This window comes from Mus musculus, chromosome 9, assembly GCF_000001635.26.
Source record: "Mus musculus strain C57BL/6J chromosome 9, GRCm38.p6 C57BL/6J".
Classification (NCBI taxonomy): Eukaryota; Metazoa; Chordata; class Mammalia; order Rodentia; family Muridae; genus Mus; species Mus musculus.
In genome coordinates, this window is record NC_000075.6 from 23465272 (window position 1) to 23487762 (window position 22491).

General features: G+C 41.5%; 1 protein-coding gene across 1 annotated transcript in view; it reads left to right on the forward strand.

Annotated features, from left to right (window-relative positions):
• The window catches only part of Bmper (BMP-binding endothelial regulator), a 262140-nt gene extending 242196 nt beyond the window's left edge, over positions 1 to 19944 (forward strand). Inside the window, exons 14-15 of the mRNA NM_028472.2 lie at positions 8175 to 8305; positions 18580 to 19944. Of these exons, the coding sequence (NP_082748.1) occupies positions 8175 to 8305; positions 18580 to 18761 (313 nt within the window). The 3' untranslated portion in view covers positions 18762 to 19944. The remainder of the gene's footprint in view (positions 1 to 8174; positions 8306 to 18579) is intronic.
• Positions 19945 to 22491: the final 2547 nt, after the last annotated feature.

Below are 22491 nucleotides of genomic sequence, written 5' to 3' on the forward strand. Positions count from 1 at the left end.
TGCAGACTGTTCTTCTAGGCCACACAATTGTCCAGTGAGACTTCTTTTTTGTATGTCTATCCGTGTGTGTTGAGAAGTTGACCATGTGACTGACTGTCCAGTCTAGGATATGAAGATCTGGAAACCCTACCCCACAGCCCCTCCCTTTTCTGTAATTTCCCAATTTGCTTGGTTCTGTAACCAAGAAAATTCCACAGATGCTCAAGGTCCATCTCATGTATCTTGCAACAGGAAGGCCTTCTGGCTGCCCTTGACACACCCAATGGAATCTGTCCACAACTTCTCAATTGCACTGGCTTTCTGCCACAACAGATTGTTTAGAGTTTGATATTTAGTCTTCGTGTTCTCTCTCTCTCTCTCTCTCTCTCTCTCTCTCTCTCTCTCTCTCTCTCTCTCTCCCTCCCCTCCCCCCCTCTCCTCCCCCTCTCCTTTTCAGTGAAGACTGTCTGCTTTAGTCTATGTGTCTTGCTTTCTTCCTTCGATAAGCATAGACTTCACTAGGAGTCTTTCACTTAGGAGTCAGCCAAAGGTCTAACCTGGGGTAAAGTGGAGGAGGGGAGGGATGAGGCTGGGCCCCAGATCTCTTTTGTATCGGTAACAAGAAAAGCCAGCTAGACTCCCATCCTCAGTGCTCTATGGCTTTGTTCACACACTACAGAGCAGCTCAGACTTGGAGTGCTGTCCTGCCAACCCCAGCAGTCATAATATTCTGGTCAGAATTTGTGTCACAGTGGACAAATGCGACAGTGGTGCCAAACTGTAGCTGGCCCACACAGGAATGATCTGGAAATAGAAATAGAAATAGAAATTTCTTCCTGTGTTGGCTCTGCAAGCTTTTCTATTCTTTCTTTAACCCAATAAAACAACTCACACCTTGGTCCAAGTCATTGGATCCAGTAGCCTCTCTTTACATATTACAGTGCCATTTCCCTCTTGTGGACAGGTAAGCCCAAGTGTGTTTAAGTGTCCATATAGCCTTCAGGAGAATGTGGACCTCTGTTACCTGGATCAGATTTTTTTGATGCATAATGTGATATAGATAGGCCACCTCTCCATTGTTACCAAGCCTGGATGCTTCTTTGAAACTCAGATTCAACAATGAGGGCAGAATTTTAAGGGTTAAAGTGTAGATGAATCATTTAGTAGTCTCATGGTAGCTGACCCACTTGACCATGGCTGCCTCTCACTTCTCTTGACCTCTTCTCTGAGTTTCCCAAACATCAACCAGCCTAAGATAGTTTCACCAGCTTCTAAGAACAGATACAAACAAGGACAGCCATGACCACAATGTGGTTTTCTAGGTTTCTTTTTTTTTTTTTTCTTTTGTCTTTTCTGCTGCTGCTAAGTTTTGCCCCATTGGTCCTTAGTCTCAGAAAAATTGACCTACAGGTTGAAAGCTACAGTCCAGGCAAAGTTCCTCTTTGATGGCAGAGGAGAAAGCACTCTTCCATGTCTGGCTGCTGTCTCTGATGGCTTGATTCCTGTTCTCCTGGAAACAGAGCAGAGATTCCCAAGTTTAATCCTTGTGCCCTTTCAGCACTTTGTCTGGAAGCAGAAGCCCTCACCTCTGTTCATCAAAAATGGCCCTTAGACCCAGAGAAAGCCACAGGAGATCTACTTGGCTTTGCTGTTGCTAGGAAGCACAGCCATGTTTATTTTAGCACTACTGGAAGATTTTTAATAACACAAAAAGCTATATGTTATATTATTCTTACAATAATGAATATGTGCTTTTCTGAAAATATCTTATTAAATCAGAATTATCTCATCAAGTCTTATTTTCCCACAATCACTAAATTAAGAAAAAAAAATCATCTAGAAGACAGGATAGGAATATAAGAAGCTCCACATGAAAACAAGAACAGAAAGGATTTCTACAGAAAGAGCTTATTTTGAGGTCCTGTGTAGCCAAGAACTACGAGAAAAGTCCTCAACCCTTTTAGCCCCTGGCCACTAGGTATAGTCATGGCCTTTGGCAAATGCTCAACCCTGTGAGTCCCCTCTGACCATTTGTAGCCATGGCCTGTGAAGTAAAGGCTCAATCTTGTGAGCCCCTCCCACACCCCGTATAGTTATGGCCTGTGAGGCTGGTGCTCAACCCTTTGTTGTGCAAGGTGGTCATGTCGTCCTCTTCGTTGATTTATGCTTTTCTGGATACTTCCCCCAAATATAACACATTCTGGATATAAAAGAACTGGACCCATTCCTCATTCTGAAGAGAGAAAGAAGTTATGAAAGTTCAAAGACTGCATGCAGGTGCCCTGAGCATGGGACTTGGGGGATGTGGCTCTTCTTTCCTGGGCTAGTCAAGGAGGACATGTGAAGAATTTCAACTGAGCTTGAAAGGAGAGACATCATAAAACAAACACACAAAACAAAGCACACTTAGAGCAAGATTAGCAAGATGGGAAGAAAGTCCAGGGTTGATGAGACATCCTTTATGATCTGGTAAATGTGAATGAGTAAGAGAGTAGGTTGAGCTCTAGATTTTTAAGAATCTTGATTGGATGCCAAGAAACGTGACCTTCCTTTTTCTTGTTTTTAAGAGTTGATCACATTATGTAGCCCAGACTGGTCTTGAACTTCTTCCTGTTCCTTCTGCTTCTGGTCTGCTCTCTTAGGATGAGCTTTCTTTTGTTGTACCAGTCAGAAGGCAGGAGTAACCTTGATCCTAATCTGACTACAATTAGGAATCTCTCTGTGAATGCAAGGGTGTCTCCATGTTCTGATGGAGCTGGCTTCCATTAGCTAGCATCGCCTAAGAGAACCTTCTACGGTTAGGAAAGCTTCTGAATTGTCCAATGTATTGGTTACCAGCAAAGTGTGTCTAGTAAGAGTATACAAATGGACACAACTTGATTTTGCTATGATTTACTTATGCTATTTAGACAGCCACTTATGGGCTGCAGTTGCTACTTTAGAGCATTGCTGAAGGGAGTAGTGATGTTATTGGCTTCATTGCTAAGAAACTGGGATGAATTGATCCGACCATAGGCATTCACCCTGGTGTTGATAATGCATTGGTTACTGTGAGAGGAAATGGATATGTTCTCAAGGAGATGTCGAACTACCAACACACACACACACACACACACACACACACACACACACACACACACAGAGAGAGAGAGAGAGAGAGAGAGAGAGAATGTAATAGATGAAAAGTACATCAAAAAGAGAATGCTTGAGAACTAGTTCTTTTGTTCTTACTTTTATTTATGTCATGCATGTAATTTGTATGTAAATATGCATATATGTATATAGTAGTGTAGAAAATAGTTCATTGGAGAGTAAAGAGGAGCACTCTCAAGGGATGAGGGTAGACAATGTCCAAAATGACTATCATGCTTTAGTTATCTATTTTAAGGTCCACATTGAAATAGATAACTTTCCTGAGCGGTTTTCTTGTGAAGCTTATTGATAGGCCCACTTGAATCAAGTCTTACAGGGGAGTCTTTGTTCCAGATAGATAATAATCTCTTAAGATTTAAATGCTTATCTATTATTGAACCTCTGGGCCAGGTTTATGACTAGGATCCCATTATTTTGACCAGTACTTCAAGTCCTATGCTTATAGTCTTTGTTTTGTGTGTGTGTGTGTTTTTTTTTGTGTGTGTGTGTGGTTTTTTTTTTTTTTACAAGTTGTTAACTATGAAAGAGGGCCCTATCCTAATGGCTTTCAATCCTGCTAATATAAAACTCAGTATCTAGCAAATCCCATCAAGAATTGGAGCTGAGAATCATTTAGGAGTTGGACATCAAGTTAATCTGACTACTTCTGGATAAAATGGGCATAGAAAGATTTAGGGTCTCCACTTCCCACTCCTATCCGTTTGCAGGCTTTTGCGAACAATCAAAGACACTAACCCATGCAATTGGGCTACTGAAGGGTCTTTTGAAAGTGAACAGGTTGTACTTTGAAAAAGATAAAATAAGACATCAATTAGGAACACAAGGTCCCAAAACTGCAGCAACTACTTCTGAGATTGTGATGGGTGTAACTTCTTCATCATGAAAAGCTGTCAGATTTTTATGGTGGTGTCTGACATGGTTTGAATTTATTTATTTTATTTTATTTATTTATTTTTATATAGCCAGACCATTTAAAAGTACCCATTTTGGCTGGGTAGATCTTTTTGAGTCCAAGACCAGCCTGATCTACAGAGTGAGTTCCAGGAGAGCCAGAGGGCTACAGAGAGAAACCCTGTCTCAATAAAATAAAATGGTACCCATCTAGCAACCTAGGAAAAAATTGAAGAAAGCAGCTTTGGTCAGATTGTAATCAATTCCTAGCATCTCCTTTAAAAAGAGCTGGTCATCATGAAAATCAGGAAGTTCTGGAAGTAGAGAGTCCACTGACCAACAGATTTTTTTTTTCGAGCCCTGTCTTGGGCTCAGACAAGGAATTAGTTTTTATTTGCATTATAGGAGGCCAGAAACAAATAGCCATACAAATGTCTCCGAGCAAAAGAGTCAGAGAGCAAGTCATGGCTTTTAGTAAAAGAGAAATAGATAGCAAACCAAATTCAACTGCTTATTTGAGCAAGTCTAAGGTTACTTAGTTATTAAATTTCCCAGGGGACTCTGGGAGATACTTCATCAGGGAGACTTCTCCTCACTCAAGACTGAGGACTCCAGCTGGCAGTTGCTGGCACCTTGGTGACTGTATCTTTAAGATTTACACAAAGATCCTTCCCATTGATGTTGATGTTTGAGTTGGAAGCCAGCTGGCACTGGAGGCTTCCTCATTCCAGGAATAACATCTGGGATTCTGGTCTGGAGTGCTTTCAGTCTCAGGGCATTGACCCTCCAGGACCCTGTCTTGTCACACCAAGGGCAAGGGGCCTTATGAGGACGCCTGACCATTGGCCAGTTTCTTCTCCACTGACTTATTTAGTGACAGACACAGCATTTATTTTTAAGTCTGTTTCCTCTGGGAGAGAAGCCAGCAGGAGATCTTGAATCTCCCTCTAATAATTTAGAATTTCTACATGAATTTATTTTCTCTTTTTCTAATAGCTTTGGCATCTTTCCCCCACTTTCTATCCTTCTCTACACCTCCATTGTTACATGCTTTACAGAGAAAACTCAAAGAGTAGGCAGGTAGATCTACCCTCAGAACCTCTCTGCAAAGCTCAGTGTAGAAGCTGTGCCTCCCCTCTGGCACGATGACAGGTGAGCCTCCTGACAAACTCCTTATTTATTAGAACATAATCATGACATGGGAATTTTGTAAAAGCAGAAATCTAAAAGACAAATCTCAGCAACAATAAAATCCATGAAAGTCTTCTACGTAAGATATAGCCTAGATTTATATTATACTATATAATACTGATGCATATCAGTTAAAGGAAGGACAGTAATCTCCCAGAAACGCATGTTAGTTCAGTGCCACATGTCATAAACTACATTTTCCCTATACTGAATTATTAAGTGTGATAAACATGAACAGAACAGTTGAATAACTGCCCATTCCCCCTCCTGAAGTTGATTTGAAGTCCATTTCAAGATGCTTTTAGTTTTCTGGTAATAGATTCCTTTGCAACCAGCAAAAGTATGTATAATTATTCTAGAATATGTTCCATCTGTCTGGATGTCAAGTTCACAGGATCAGGAGGACAGTGTGAGGAAACTCAAAGTGAATAGAATCAAAATTTGCATCAGCAGGTCTCACGAGAGCCTGGAGATATTTTAGCAGAATTATTTAAAAACAAAGATGAATTACTGGATACTGTGAATTTCTCTGATTGTTTCACTTTATCTTACAACTCAGGTTCCTAAATTATGACTTAAATACTAGTATTCATCTTTGTTTTTAAATAATTCTTTTGGCACTTAGCATTTTAGGTGCTGGATGTATTAATTGGAGACAGTTAAAAAATAATGAGGGCTCTAAATTCACCTCCCCAAGATGGCCACTATGAACACTCAAGCATATCTGTTTTGTTTTATTTTGTTTCTATGATTATACAATATCAATTTTTATACTGCTTGATATTTTACTATTTCCAAAACATCATTGTAAAGGCTGTAGAGTATTTATTAGATAGTCACCAAAGTTTTATTAAATGGATCCCTATTGTGGGCAATGTAGGTTATTGCCTCTTTTCTTAAACTTTATTGTTCTGACAAATTCTTCTGTCTGAAGACTCAGTTCACACTACTACTACTCGCTTAGGTGTAAAACTTTTCAGTTGAGAAATAAAAGCATTTATTTGTGTCACCCCTTTTCCATATATCTTTATTATTGACCAGGACCATTTGATGGCATCCTACCTGCTGTACCAGGCCAATGAGAGCTATGGACACAGGGGAAAGGCATCTACAGAGGCCCCAAAAAGGGGAAACAAAAGCCCATTGGAGATGCAAAGTAGGAATAACAATAAAGATATAGCCTGGTACAGCCATACTGCTGTCTATGGAGTCTGAGGACGATGATGCTAGACGTGAGCATTTCTGGAATGAAAGCTGAAGCATGAGAGGAGATGAGGTCGATGAGGATGCACAGTCCCCATGGAGTGGCTGCTTTCAGAACAAGACTAATCCGACTTTGCCTTGGAAATCCAGAGGCAACATCCAGGGCAAAGATAGCCCTGTGTATTTGGTGCCTGGATACATTTGCTGGAATATGATTTCTCAGGATTTCTTTAGTGAAGGGGGATCAAAGTGTAAGGAAATTCATCTTTGACCACTGTAGAAAGGAAAGAGATCAGCTTCCCAATGCTGGCATCTGTGTCTAGGGCAACAGCAATCAGTGAAATGCAAAAGGCTCTTTTTTTTTTTGTCTCAGCTTTGGGTCTCCTTTGTCTGTCAGTCCCTGTTTTTCAAGACTATGCTTGAGTACTGGACTGCACAAGTGGGCTGGACTACCATGAGTTCCTGAATATAACCTCTGCTGCTTAGCTCTTGTTCCTAGCTAGGCGGGCTACCAACTAGCACCTTGGGCTAACTGACCTCTCTCTTCAACCAGTAGACTACATGTCCAATGCAGAGAGAGACATCTGTATGTTGGCACTGGATGGCCATGGCCTGAATACTTTTCAGGATCATGTGTGCCACTTAAAATCTTGATTATTTTTATGCATTCAGCCTTGAAATTGGTTCAGCAAGGAAGGAAATTGCTGAACAAAGACTAGAAAAAAAGTAAGATTAGCTTAATTTTATTAACCTTGAAGTTCTCTTACATAAAAGTCAACTTAGAATTGTTGAGTGATACATTTGCCTGCAGAGGTGAGGAATTTAGCATCATATGATACATGTAGAATGGCCAAAGTCTGGAAGCAATTTTGATCTGCTCCTATGAATTTGGGCACACTTATTTATTTGAGTAAAATGATCCCTTCATTTATAACACAGGAGCTCTGCTTAGTAGGCCTTGTCTATAATTCTGTGACAGACTGCCTGGCAAAGCATTTGGTAAACTCTAATATTCTATCATGATGGAAGTTCATCAGGATGCCTGTCTAGTCGAGAAATTTGAGAACTTGTTTGCCTTTAAACACATTTCAGCTTAATTGATGTCTTGCTCATTCATTTTCATATTAAAATTTAAGCTGGAGCTGCTGATTCAATACTCTTAGCCTAACTAAAGATCTGAAATGTTTGCTTTCTTGGGAATGTGTTAACTGGCATCCTGAAGAGGAGACTGGGATGCGAGAGTGAATGCTAATTGCACATCCCAAAGCTATGGGCCTTTGGGGCTTTTATCAAGTTGCTTGGTGTTCTTGGCTGTGGTAGAGTAGAGCCAACCATTTTGTGTATCATTATAGTCACAAATGGCAGCATGTCTGTGCTTCAAGAGCTTGTAAACGCAGCTTCTAATTATTGGCTATTTAAGTCTATGGTAGTTAAAATTAAGTCAAATCAGACATTCTGTTGCTCAGTAGCTCCAGCTATATTCCAAATCCTTAGCAGACAAATACAGGGAGTGGTTACTTCCTTGAGCAGTGGAAATATTAGAACATTTTTGACATTGAAACAAGTTCTTTGGCATAGTCCTCCCAAAGAACAAAAACCTGATATCACAGTGTTTAGACTCTGTGTGGACACAGTTGTCTACAGAATTTTTATACTTATTTTTAGATATCCACCTAACCTTTTCTTACAGATATCTTTTCAAGTTTTTGATAATTTGATATATTAAGACAATATTTTCTCTCTGTTGCTTCCCTTAGGTCCTGTGTAACAGACATGTGTGAATGTCCAGTCCATAAAAACTGTTACTGTGAGTCATTTCTGGCGTATACCCGTGCCTGTCAGAGAGAGGGAATCAAAGTGCACTGGGAACCTCAGCAGAGCTGTGCAGGTAAGAAAGCCCCGGAGGGACCTTCTCACAGTAGGCCATTGTCATGGTCAGGAAAACAGTGGAGAGGAAAGCCACACAGGTGCTAGCTTGAACAATCCATTCTCCCACCCCCACCCCCACCCCCGCTTGACCAACAGGGAATCCCAGAGGTGATTCAACTGGCTTGCAACTTGACAAAACCCAGGAGCTTCCCATGGGGCAGAGCATTTAGGACAAACGCTTTGTGGCATGCACATTTTAACAATTTAAAGATTTCCACTGTTGCAAAACCCTCCCAACTTCAAGCTAACAGCTGGATGTGCTTAGAACATGGACAGTCACAACTAGTTTGGATCATGTGTGGAACAAAAGAGATTCAGGACCATTACAGTCATCTAAGGTCTTCAGGATAAACATGATCTGTTCTAATAGGTTGTTGAACAAACCCCAGCAGAATGTTTCTCTCCCTTGTATAGGCAGATCCCTCCACCAGTGCTTATTAGCTCTCTGTCCTCATGAACTAGCTCATTTGATATATGTAAAATAGAAGTCCCTCTTCATCCAAAACTACATATTATAAAGTGTCTTGTGAGAGAATACAGAAACAGAGACTGACAACACTTGAAAATAGTTGAGCATGGAAAAAGAACAAACAGTGCAGAGCTGTAGAAGGCAAATGGAAGAGGATGGGTAGCCACTTGGACAGCGTAGAGAGGTGAGGCTCTTTAACAGAGATGGTGCTTTAACATGAGGCTAAAGGACAGAGGGGAGGCAAGGAAACAGTCTGTGCACAAGAATCAGGGTGGACAGCCACAGAGCAGCAAAAACCCCAGCATTTTTCACATTGTAAAATGGTCAGTTCTGTCTTGATTCTGATGATCAAGGGGAAGGGGAAACCAGTTGGAGAGGAAGCTGGCATGTACAATCTTTCCAGACCATAGAAAGGAATCTAGCTTTTGTTTTAAGAAAAGTGGAAACCAGTGGGGACTTAAGAAAACTTATTTTTACAGTGTGGTACATAGAAATAGAGAGCCCATATTGAACACAGAGGATCGAGAAAGGACTATTGAAGGAATCATAGTCTATAACTGATGGTGTCTTGGATTAACATAAATATCTTAATATCACATTCACCATGGAGATAAGGGAATATTATGGAATTTCACCATACTCACCTGTGAATATTGTGCTGTGTGCATGAGACATCTTAAAGAATGTTCAGCTCATAGAAGTTTAATCCATGACAGAGTTGAAGGTAGCGAGACTGAGAAAGAATTGTCTAATCTCAATTCTGGGAAACTTTTTAGTACCAAGGGGCAGATTTGCCAAGAAGTAACAAGCCTTGGATTACAATAACTGCAAGAGTCCTAACAGCTTTAGCTCTGACCATAAATGAGAAGGCAGTTTATGGGACTTATAGCCAAGGCTGATGCGAAGTGATGCAAGTGGCTGAGCTCTGACCTACGGCTCGTATGCTAGGTTGAATACAAGAGACTGATGCTTGTTTAGGATTGGGTCTTTCTTGCCATCATTAATCTTTGCTCCCTTGCTTTGAGTGCTCCTTCCCTTAAATCATCCAGAAAAATGAATGAAATACATGGAGGCAAGCACCCATCCGTCCTGCTGTATTAGAGGCTCAGACGGTTTCTGTCCATTATATTAGCTGGTGTGCTGCTTTGGTTCAGATTCTAGCAGGATCTCCTCCCGGCCCAGAGCTGTACTGGGCATCATTCCAACACACATGATGCATCTGAGGACGTCACATTTTATGTTGACTTATTCACGTCAGGGACTGAATCCCTTTAGTAATAGAAAAGAAATATACTCCCAATATTAATTCTGCAGATGCAAGGAAAAACACCACCAAGACAAATCATGTCCAAATCAATTAATTAGCAAACAGCTAATTAAAACAAGCTTTTTATTATCTAGATTTCATAATTTTTATTCTTTTACATTTTTATTGGTTATTTTATTTATTTAATTTCTTTTCTTTTCTTTTTTTGTTTGTTTGTTTTTTGTTTTTGTTTTTATTAGACAGGATAGACTGTATAGCCCTGGCTGTCCTGAAACTCCATCTGTAGACCAGACTGGCCTTGAACTCAGAAATCTGCCTGCCTCTGCTTCTCAAGTGCTAGGATTAAAGGCATGTACCACCACTGCCTGGCATTTATTTATATTTCAATGTTATCCCCCTTCCTGGTTTCCCCTCTGCAAACCCCCTATCTCATCCCCCTCCTCCCTGCTTCTGTGAGGGTGCTTACCCACCCACCCACTCCTGCCTCACTGCAGTAGCATTCCCATACACTGGGGCATTGAGCTTTCACAGGACCAAAGGCCTCCCCTCCCATTGATGCCAGATAAGTCAATCCTCTGCTTCATATGCAGCTGAAGCCAAAGGTCCCTTCATGTGTACTCTTTGGTTGGTGGCTTAGTCCCTGGGAGCTCAGGGAGGTCTGGTTGGTTGATATTGTTGTTCTTCCTATGGGGTTGCAAACCCCTTCATCTCCTTCAGTCCTTTCCCTAGCTCCTCCATTGGCATCCCCATGCTCAGTCCTATTGTTGGCTGCAAGCATCTGCATCTGTATTGGTCAGGCTCTGGCAGAGCCTCTCAGGAGACAGCTATATCAGGCTCCTCCGGTCAGCAAGCACTTCTTGGCATCAGCAATAGTGTTTTAGTTTGGTGTCTGCATGTGGGATGGTTCTTCAGGTGGGACAGTCTCTGGATGGCCTTTCTTCAGTCTCTATTCCAATTTCATCCCTGTATTTCCTTTAGTTAGGAGCAATTCTGGGTTAATATTTTTGAGATGGGTAGGTGGCCCCCTCCCTCAACTGGAGACAGTGCCTAACCTCTGGATACGGTCTCTACAGGTTCTCTCTCCCCTTTGTTGGGTATTTCCACTAATTTCATTCCCACTGGGTCCTGGGAGTCTCTTGCTTTCCTGGCATCTGAGACTTTCTAGTGGCTACCCCCAGTTCCTCATACCCCCACTGCATACACCTCTGTTCAATTTCCTGACCCTCTGTACATCTCCCCTGTCTCCTCCCACACCTGGTCCTGCCCCTCTTTTTCTTCCCCCTAAAACAAGCTTTTTTTTTTTTTTTTTTTTTTTTTTTTTTAAATCATGTACATGGGATGTCTCTTCCTAAGGCAGGGCTTAAGAGATCAGCTTTGGACATGTGAAGATAAAGGTTTTTATAGCTCAGGAGTTGGGTATTTCCAAATTGGGGATTAAATATAACTTAATCATAAACAGGAATGAAACTAGTTTGTCTTTACTGTAAGATGGCTTTGAAGCCTAAGATTGAGGCAGGCTGGTTTATCACCTGAAAGGTTCCATTACCTTTCAATACAAACACACACACACACACACACACACACACACACACACACACACACACCACCCACAAATACACATACATACACATGGCATGCACACACAGTCACACACAGGCATACACACATATACTTGCATGCATACATGCACACACACATGCACACACACATGCACACACCACCCACACATACATACACATGGCATGCACACACAGTCACACACAGGCATACACACATATACTTGCATGCATACATGCACACACACATGCACACACACTGTAGATTTCCAGATTGTCAGTTGGCACATTGAAAACTGGACTTCCAGAGCTTGGTGCCTCTCTTAGAGTTGTATTCAGATTCATCTAGGATATTGAATATTGTAAAAATGTAATTTATTTGGTTTCAGCTTCTAGGTGCTCTGAGTCATGGTAGCACCTAAGGCTGCTGAGACAGAAAAGTGGTTTCTAGTGCAAAAAATCTTGGGAGTTGAACAAATGAGGAAGGAAACTCCAAGTGCACAAATGATATTTTAAAGGTTCTCCCAGATTTAAGCACTATCGCCACTGTTGACATGCCACTGTCTGTGCCCAGAGGGCCTAGTGCAATTTAAATTAAGCCTGAGAATTACTAAATAAAAAAATCAATAATGCTAATAACTACAGTGAAACTTTATGTGCTCAATAACCATTTTTAGAGTCTGTTATTTTTCTAGTAGTATTTCCTTTGCTGAAGAGTGTACTAGCGTTTTAGGATATATCTTATTGTATCTCATGCCCATGAAAGCCTAGATGGTAATATTATGAACTCCATCATGTCTTATTTATAAAGGTATTGAGAACCTAGATGCCTCCTGTGAATTCACGAGGTATAGTCAGGGAACCTACTTATGAACTCTGCCATGTTTTGTTGATAAAAATATTAAGACTTGGGATGTTAAACAATTTACTCATGCCTTAAGAGCTAGAAAGTGAGAAACTAAGGTAGGGGGATTCATTGTAAGAATGCAGAGAAGCGAGCAAACTAAACAGAAGGGATGAATACAACTAGGTCTTTATTCATTCATTCACTCCAGTCACTTGATTCCTGGTAGGAGTTTCTTAGGACCATCTGATTCCAAAAAGAATTTAGGATGTTGTGTCTTGTCTTTTACATTGACATCCTTAGCAGACTATCTACCCACTACCAACAGCTGCCAGTGACTGTCACTGCACATTCACCAGCAGGTTTAACACGGGGAAGAGGTGCTGGCTTCTGCATTCCTCTGCATTGCTGTGGATGTTGGGTGTTGTTTGAGCAATTGTCTTCTTTCCTTGCTTCCACATCTCACAGCTGTTTCCCGTTACTCCTCTGCATCCACTCTGGCCTGATTCTATACCTGGAACTTGTCTTTGCCTATCTAGATGCCTTCTGTGAACTCCTGAGTTGTATAGCTGGGCACTGTGACCATCAGTCAGTTTCTGGGCTTAAGAGTGGAGCCTAGAAACAGTTTAGTTCCAGAGGGCATAAAGCGTGCCTTATGGAACAGATTGATAAACCTTTGAGTACCATCTTTATTCATCACTACAGCCGATGAGTGTCCCTGCAGGCTACATGAGTGCTAAACCTTGCTGCTACTCTGGCAGTTTCCTGACTTTGAGAAAAGGAAAAACAATTTAACCAAATGAAATCCTTCAAAGGCGTGGGAGCAAACCAAAGCATATGTGTGTTTAAAAGTTATAGTTTTCTTTGATGAGTTTGAAAAACAAATGAAATCCTAGTGGTTAACCAAGGGATCCAGTCGGTGCTTGCTTTCTAAGATCATCTACACATTGTGCTAAAGTGGAGATCAATCCGACAGTTTCATTCTTCAGCTCCGAAGCTGGCCAAGCTTTCTCTTCGCAGGGTGTTGAGAGGGCTTCTGCATTCTCTGGCTCCGGCCTGGTGCTCTACCTTTTTCTTCCATCATTCTCCCTCCCAATACTCCACACCTATTCAACTACCAAGGCAAGGATCATCCCTTATCCCATGCATACTGGTTTAACCATCACACCTGTATTACCTGGTCATGTCCACACTAATCTCTTGAGTAATAGATCCTTCGACCAGGGAAGCTCTTTCTAATGTTTTTGGTCTTACAAGTTTCTACTGATGATGATGATGCTGATGGCGATGGCGATGGTGATGCTGCTGCTGCTGGTGATGGTGATGGTGATGGTGATGATGATGATGACCATGATGATGACTTGCAGTGCTAGTATTTAAACCTGGGGCCTTGCACATGCTAAGTGGATACTGAACTATGTCACCAGCTCCCTGTTTACTTTACCTAAATAGAATTTTTTTCTCGTCTGCCTTCCTTAATCTCACCCAACTCTCAGTGTTGAGTCAAAATTTTCTCTCTTCTCTTCCTCTGCATTGTGCTTTCTCTCTCTAGAACTGTACATCTTATATCATATTATGGATCTGGCTATGTATCAGTGTCCCCTGTCTGCTTTTGAGCCCAGGATCTGATGTCTGAGATGAGGTCTAGATCACATCTGTCCCCCAAGGTTAATATCTGATACTCAATAGAAGGTTATTGATTTAAATTGAAGTGAAATTAAGATGACATTCTATGATAGATCTTGTTTGGTCCTTGTACTTCTTCATCCTCTGTAGCCCACTTTCTAATCATAAAAGATGTGTGTGCTTGATATGGAAAAGATAAGGGGTCCTTGATAGAAGCTAGAGGTGGAGCTAGATAAAAGAACTGGGATTTTAGGACAGAGGACACAGGATAAGTCATGTCTATAAGGAAAAGAGACCACGTGAAAGAGGGCATGCTTCTGAGAAATGTCCCTGTAACAGCAAGAGCTGAAGGGGACAAAGCTGAGTGGACAAAAGCTTGAAGATAGGTGAGAAACTGGAATGTAGAAATGAACTTGACAAGCCACAAAGAGAATCCATGTTGGGATAGAAGAAAGGGCTAGATGTCCTTAGAATGAAGCCACCAACGTTAGGGAAAGGATATACAAACAAGCAGATATAAATAATCTAACAAGCACATGCTGGCATGTCATCTGTGCTCAGTTCTGTGTCCGAACCCTGAGCTCTAGGGGGAGAGAGCTCTGCCCTCAGGTTCCCAGGTCTCAGTTCAGCTTCTCCTAGTGAGTTTTAAAATCATTTGAATCTATCACTACATAGATTTTTCTGTAAACTCAGAAGAAAGTTTTGAAATATGTGACTAGAAATTGATATATTTTCAAAGAATGATGAGGGAATCCTATGAGTTCCTCTGAGAATCACAGCTGCAGGGCTGGGGACATAGCTCGAGCTATAAAGTCCTTGACTTGGCTTATCAAGGGCAGGAGTTACATCAGAATCCACATTTAAACAAAGAAACAAAAAAAAAAAAAAACCCACAGACATACTGGAGCAACTCACACACATACACACACTCACAAAACCCTCACACATACTCACACAACCCTATACTCACATACTCAAGACATAACCACATGCACACAGATATATATACTCTCACACACTCACACCTACACTTACTTTCTCTGTCTCCCTGTCTCTGTTTCTTTGCTTCTCTCTCTGTGTTTATCTCTCTGTGTTTCTCCTCCTTCTCCCTCTCCCTCTCCCCCTCCCTCCCCCTCTCCCTCTCCCTCTCCCTCTCCCTCCTCTCCCCCTCCCCCTCTCCCCCCTCTCCCCATCTCCCCCTCTTCCCTCTCCCTTCTCCCCCTCTCTCACACACACACAAACCATCAGTACACTGTTACTGGACAGTTCAAACCAATAAGCAAGTATAATGTCCAAGTGCTATGAAATCCAAAGAAAAGGTCATCTGGGGTTTTCAGAAACTATTTGAAGGAGGTGACATTTTGAATTTAGATAAGAAATTACCTCAGGAAAAGAATTAGAGATAATGATAGAAGACTTGGAGCTCTATAACTAGAAAACAGAGATAAAGCTGGGATTGGAGCTGGAAAAGAAATGGGAGCGTACATGAGAATGTCAGGGGAACAGGCTAGGAGGTAATTTCAATATTAAGTGCTGAGATCAAGCATAGGTACCCAAGATATGAGTGCATCTGTAAAAGGTTAGCAAGGAACCAGAGGGCACACAGCGGTCACAAGCTAAATAGACAAAATGACTGAGTGGCTTTTTCATGAAAGTTGTCAGGGTGTCAGCAGCCCCGATAACTGCTGAAAACTTTGGAAGAAACAGCTTCATTAAAGTAGAGGAGGATGATGGAGGAGGGTTCACGGTGTTAATGGATCACAGAGTGGGGCAACATGGCTGTAAATTTCTCCATAAACTAGCATTTGAGAGAAGGAGATAAGTCCGCCAACATGGGGGTCAGGGAAGGCTTAGGTTAACAGAGAGGGAGAAGAGGAATGTACAGGCAGCAGGATAGCAGAGGGGGTTACAGAGGGGAGAGGCAGGACACCCACAGTCAGCAGAGTTGTGTGTGAATGAGAGTCAGTGAATGGGTAAGCAAAGGGAACTCAGGCCCTTGATTCAAGTAAAGCAGACAGGACAGTGGTTATGTGTGGTGGATCAGGATATGCTGCCATGGAGTCTGAGGACAGTGATGGGGACACACAGGACCTTCCTTGTTGCATTTGCTTTGGAAGCAATGGTTGTCCATCTCTGCAGTGATGGGGAACATGGATGTAAAAGCCATTTCAAGTCTAGTCTCAATCCTGATTTCATGTTAAAATCACCAGTCTGTCTGATGGGGGAAGAGGGAGTATTTATTTTAAATGGTTGACATCCTGGTCCTGCCTTACCATCTTCAGAGATACTTTCTTATTGAGTTGTGCTGAAACATGGCTGGCCCCAGCTTCACCAGCTCTGCAGCAATTTCTATCTGTGATCATTATTGTTTTAGAGGAAGATAGCAACATTGATGCACACTGTATGTGGACTGATTTTCAGCTAGGGGGTTCCAAAATTTTTAAGTATGTTCAATGAATAGGATATTCTGTTAATCACTGGGAAGAGAACCTTTGAAATATTCAGTGAAGAGTCTGAAAGATATCCCAGGTGCAGAAATCAGGAGTGTTAAAGGAAGAGAAATGCTGATCTCTATACTCCTTGTCTTCATCTATTTATCCAATGTCATAAAGAAGAAGCAATGTTTTCCTTTACCAGTCTGGAGGGGAGAGTGGAGCTGAGAAGGAAGAGAGGGGAGATGGGGGAAAAAGGAGGGAGGAACAGAGGAGAGTTGAGGAGAGAGGGGGAAAAGGGAGGGAAAGGTGGGGCAAGAAAGAAGAGGGAGATGGGGAGGGGTGGGAAAATTCTCAAACTGTTTCAAACAACTCGTAGTAAGGAAGCATGCAAGAGACACAGTTGTTAACTCCTGCCTGGCCACTTTCCCTGTTTGCTATTAACCAGAGCTTCAGGAATCTGGGAGTCATCACAGAATGTACTTAATGCTTCTTATTAACTCACTATTAGTTAAATATGGATAAATACAGTGCTTATGGTCACTTTAAATGTATTATTCAAAAGACTTTTTCAAAGTATGGTCTATTAAAAACAAAAAGTTATAGGATTTTATGGTCACAGAATCGGTACCTCAGCAAGTTTGTCTTCACACTGTGCAAACTAAAATGGAAAAACTAAACTAAGAAAAATTGACTCTCCACTGTTATTACTTTCATTCAAAAACATTTCAAATGAAGTTTGGAGTGTTGTTGGTACTTCTGGAGAATCGCTGCATCCCACATGTGTCTATTTCCCACTGCTGAGAATGACCCACGTTTGTCTTTGTCATTGGAGCTAACAAGAGTGTGAAAAGTCCTGGCAAATACAGAAGTGGATGCTCACAGTCATCCATTGGATGGAGCACAGGGTCCCCAGGAAGGAGCTAGAGAAAGTACCCAAGGAGCTGAAGGGGATTGCAGCCCCATAGAAGGAACAACAATATGAACTAACCAGTACCCCCAGAGCTCCCTGGGACTAAACCACCAATCAAAGAAAACGCATGGTAGGACTCGTGGCTCTAGCTGCATAAGTAGCAGAGGATTGCTTAGTCGGTTATCGATGGGAGGAGAGGCCCTTGCTCCTGTGAAGGTTCTATGCCCCAGTGTAGGGGAATGCCAGGGCCAGGAAGTGGGAGTAGATGGGTTGGGGAGCAGGTGGAGGGGGTAGGGGATAGGAGCTTTTTAGAGGGGAAACTAGGAAAGGGGATAACATTTGAAATGTAAATAAAGAAAATATCTAATAAAAAAAAGAAAAGTCAAGTTTTTATAAAACTTTCAGTGTTTGTATTGTTGCTTTCTGGTAAGTCTATTCCTAAATTTTCAGCATCTCAGAAAATGGTACCCAGATCATTTCAGCTCTAAGTTAACAAAGATATCAAATCAGTAGGACTTGCCTATGCCATCCTATCCCCTTTAGTACTTCTGACCCAGCCAGCCGCTGCCCTTCTGTGGTCACACAGTTGACTCTTCTACATCTGGAACTATCCTTCTCTTCCTCTAACTTGTCTCAAGTCGATTCATTCAACACATGATCACTTTGGTTTAAAATGTGACACATATCTCAAATACTCTCAGATTCTGTGTATGTAATTGTATACTTTGAATATTACAATAGTTATGTGTGATTTTTTTTGATAATAACTTAGTAACAGGAAGGAGTATTCATGGTTAAATTGTCATGGTATTTGCAGTAACTAAACAACCTTATCAACTTTCTAACAGCTTTGCAAATTGATGTTTTCTTTTACCTAGGAATGGAAAGCTTCAATTACTATTATTTTTGTTTTAAGGTTCATTGACCCAGGAGACAGGTCTTTGGGTTTGTTAATTCCCAAAGAGTTCAAAACAAAATATTACCTGTTCCTTATTCCCTCATTAAAATGTAAATCTGAGCTTTGATTGTGGCAGAGTCTCTGCATAGCCCACAAGACTTCCATCTCATACAGAAGGTGAGCTACCATGGTCATTTATTTACAACACCTTTGTTCCCTCTTTTTTAGCCACCCAGTGCAAACATGGTGCTGTGTATGATACCTGTGGCCCAGGATGTGTGAAGACATGTGATAACTGGAATGAGATCGGCCCATGCAATAAGCCCTGCATTGCAGGTTGCCACTGCCCAGCAAATCTGGTCCTTCATAAGGGAAGGTGCATCAAGCCAGTCCTCTGTCCTCAGCGATGACCTTTGTTCTAGTCCATAGACTTTGAAATCCAGTGTCTTTGACACTGACATGCAAGAGCCAGTGAAGGACTGTTGTATTTGTGTGCCTGATTCTGCAAATACACAGAGTATATATGTGTACATATATATAGATATATAGATATATTCGAAACATTTCATCATTTATATAAACTATAGGTGGATTATTATATGTATATTTTTTGCTATAAGACATGTATTATTTCTAGAATCCTAATATCTAAGCCATTGGATGCATCATATACATAGGTGCTTTTAATTTAATAAGATGGCATGCAGACTCATCAGGTCTCTTTAAGAGTGCGTTCATGTGTCATTCTGGGGACATTTCCTAAGAGCCCTCATGCCTACCTGCATTAATTAAAGATTTGAGTCAGGACCTTTGAGTGAGATTTTCTTGGAGAAGGGTACTTTATCTGGGGGTATTTTGTATTTCCAAAGACTGGAATGTATGCCAGAGAAAGATGGCATGAGATTGGGGATGAGCCCTCGTGAGTGCAAACCAAGGAGAGTCTGTCAGATTTCACCGGGTCAGAGCTGGATATTGTCCCCCAAACTGGATAGTTGCCACGGAATATGTATTTTTCACTAGCATATTGCCAAATAATTTCTTTTCATTTTTTGCATATGTCATGAGTCTCCTCATTACTTATGTGTGCAATGGATATGACCATTTGCATGTCCTGCACTGAAGTCAAAGGATGTCTGGATAACATTTTATTAAACACGAAAAGCTATTTGGAGAGAACATTGCACAACATATAAAGAATCTCAGAGCAATTTAGGATTGGCAAATCCATTGAGTGGCTAGGGGCCATCTACGTTTTGTCACTATCTCATGGTGTATAAAATGAAAGCCTTCGGCTATTCTGTCTCATTACTGTCCAGTGTTGTTTGCTGGGTACTCATATGTTATGGGTATTGGGCAGGAGGGAAGGGACTGCTGACCAGTTGTTTTAGCTTCATTCCAAAAGAGAATTGTTTCTGTATTTGTTCTAATTTACTGATGTTACTAACAGTTATTGGTTCTTGTTTTCTGTTGGATAAATAAAAATGTCAAAAAGCAAAAACAAAAAACCCCACCCCCAACTCACTGATGTTGAAAAGTAAAATGTTCTGCATTGTAGTAAATAAAAGGCTTAAGATTTAAGCAAACAGTTTTCAATTCCTGGTGTCTTGTATCGTATTTTTTATTTTATAAATTAGCTATATTAACTCAGTTTAAATAATTTTATTTAGGTATCACTTATATGCCCTACATTAGCTTCCCTTTAAAATAAAAACACATTCTTAATAGACAATAGAAAGTACTCAAAAATATATTAGAACATTACTTTGCTTATGACAGGCATATGTGTTGATTTTACATACACTCTTGACAGCTAAGGTGCTAATTTGATTTTTTTTTCTTCTTGGAATTCCTCTTGCATTTGGATCTGTACAAAGTTAATGTAAAGTGTCATGGTGATTGCTGACACCAGAGCATCTGGTCCTATTGCTGCTGGCTGCTGTACTTAGTTCTTAACCTGCCCACTGTGTGCAACCTGAGATAGCCAAGGACTTCATGCAGTGAAGCACTTTACATGTGCCTGGGACTGAACTGTCTGTGTCCTGATAAACAATGCTTAATCACCTGGACCACACTGCAGCCTCTCTGTAACACAAGGAAGTACATAGAGTTGGGTATTGATCAGGGTGGTGATTCACAGACCTGAACAGCCTTACCCCTATGGCCAGCTTGTCACTAAGGATACAGGAAGCCCATATTCAGAGATCTGAGCAGACTTGTACTCAGCTTTCTTCTGATGGGAGGGATGGGCGAACTATTTCTCCTGTCCTGATTTCCTCCCAGCTGCTGTCAACTGAGCGGCTTCCTTTAGGTTGAGTTTAATTCCCTTTCTAGGTTACTCTGGGCTTTTCCTTCTTGGAAGAAGGCTGTAGAAAGGAAATGATACAGAAGGAAAACGTGTGGGCAGCTATTTAGTCTCATGATTCATTCTTGGCTGCTTAACTTTACCCACCAAGCCTAACCAACCTCTTTCCCAACATTTTAGTCATGGCCAGTCAGGATGGATGAATGAGAACGTGGACCAACTTCACCATTCTGGGTGGTTTGAGTTACAATTGTGTGACATATCCAGGGATTAAATTAACATTTGTAAATTTAAAAATATTAATCTAAGAAGAAAGAGATATCAGATAGAGCAAAGGATTTTTTCAATAGACCTATGAATCCAGACATGTGGTTGATGGGAGACAATGATAAACTCGGCAGAGTGGTCACCTGCATCCTCTGCTCTGGCCATCACCAGTGCTTATAAAGTGTCACTAATAGCAGACCTGCTTTATTTACATGGAGATTCTCAAAATCCAATGCCCGGAGTCGGGTGGTATGACATAAAAATGTCCCTCTTCCTTCTAGACATACCTCACCCGGGCGAGTGGGGAGGGTTGGTCCATGGTAAGTACAAAGAGAAAGCCCGGGCCCACACTACTCCATCTGCACATGATGCAGAACTCTTCATTCTGCTTAGCTGTGAATACTGAACCTGGTGAAAAACAAACATCATTGAGGAAGTTCTAATGCAATTCGGCTTCTGGCTGGGGTCTAGTGAGTCCTCTTCCTTTTTCTGCGAAAACATTTGAGCATTCTGACCCAAACTCTTGGACCAAGAAGAAAAGTGGATCTTTCACATCCCTGACTGCAAATCAAGCCAGTGGCATGCTGAGAGCCACCACCTCTTCAGATCAAAGTTGTCACCATGTCCTAACTTTCTGTTTACACAGAAACTAGAAGGTCCGTCCAGCACATACAGGGAAGACAGTGACACACACACACACACATACACTCACACACACACACATCACCCTTTCTTGGCCTTGAATATGGATAAACTGCTCTGACAGGAAACTTTTATGTACTATTGCAGACATACAAAAGGGGTCACCAACCATCCATGAATATAATACCCTAATTAACTGGCAGGATCAGTAAAACTCTCTTGAATAAAGAAATAAAGCCGGATGGACAGCCTTGTGCTGGTGACAGCTCTGTGTGGACTGCATTGAGCTTAGTTTGTGGAGCTGCCATCACTCCTTGTCACTGGCAGTCATCTGGATCAGACAGGCACCAGCATGTGCTCTGGGAAGCACTTCGTGTGGAAGGAATTGCCTTGGGGGACAAGCACCAGGATATTTTAATTAACAGTCTCCTCCCAACGTAACTCTCAGGAGCAAACAAGAACAGGCTCTGATTCTAAATCCTTACACGCAAATCTTTAGGGACCTGGGATTTTAATTCTGAAAAAGGGACAGCATTCAAGTGTCTGAGAAGAGTGACTGGAAAAGATACTAGGGTGGGTAATTATGGTGACCCCTACCTAGGCAACCAAACAGTTTAACCAGACAGTTAAATGACTTAAACACGCATGAAATCCATTCTTCTTGTGGTTTCCTTGCACGTTACTCTGAGCAAGCTAAGTCTGAAAGGTGAATGAGCAGAATTTTTATTTAGGGATGAGCCTTGAAGGGGTGGGAAGATTGTTTGAGACAGAGGAAGAGGTGTTATTGAGACAACAGGCAGTTTTAAACCTGTCAGTGAATGTGGTACAGAGAGGCACAAAGAGAAGTGTGTGTGTGTGTGTGTGGTGTGTGTGTGTGTGTGTGTGTGTGTGTGTGTGAGTAAGGGCAGAAGAGGTGCTAAACATCTTCA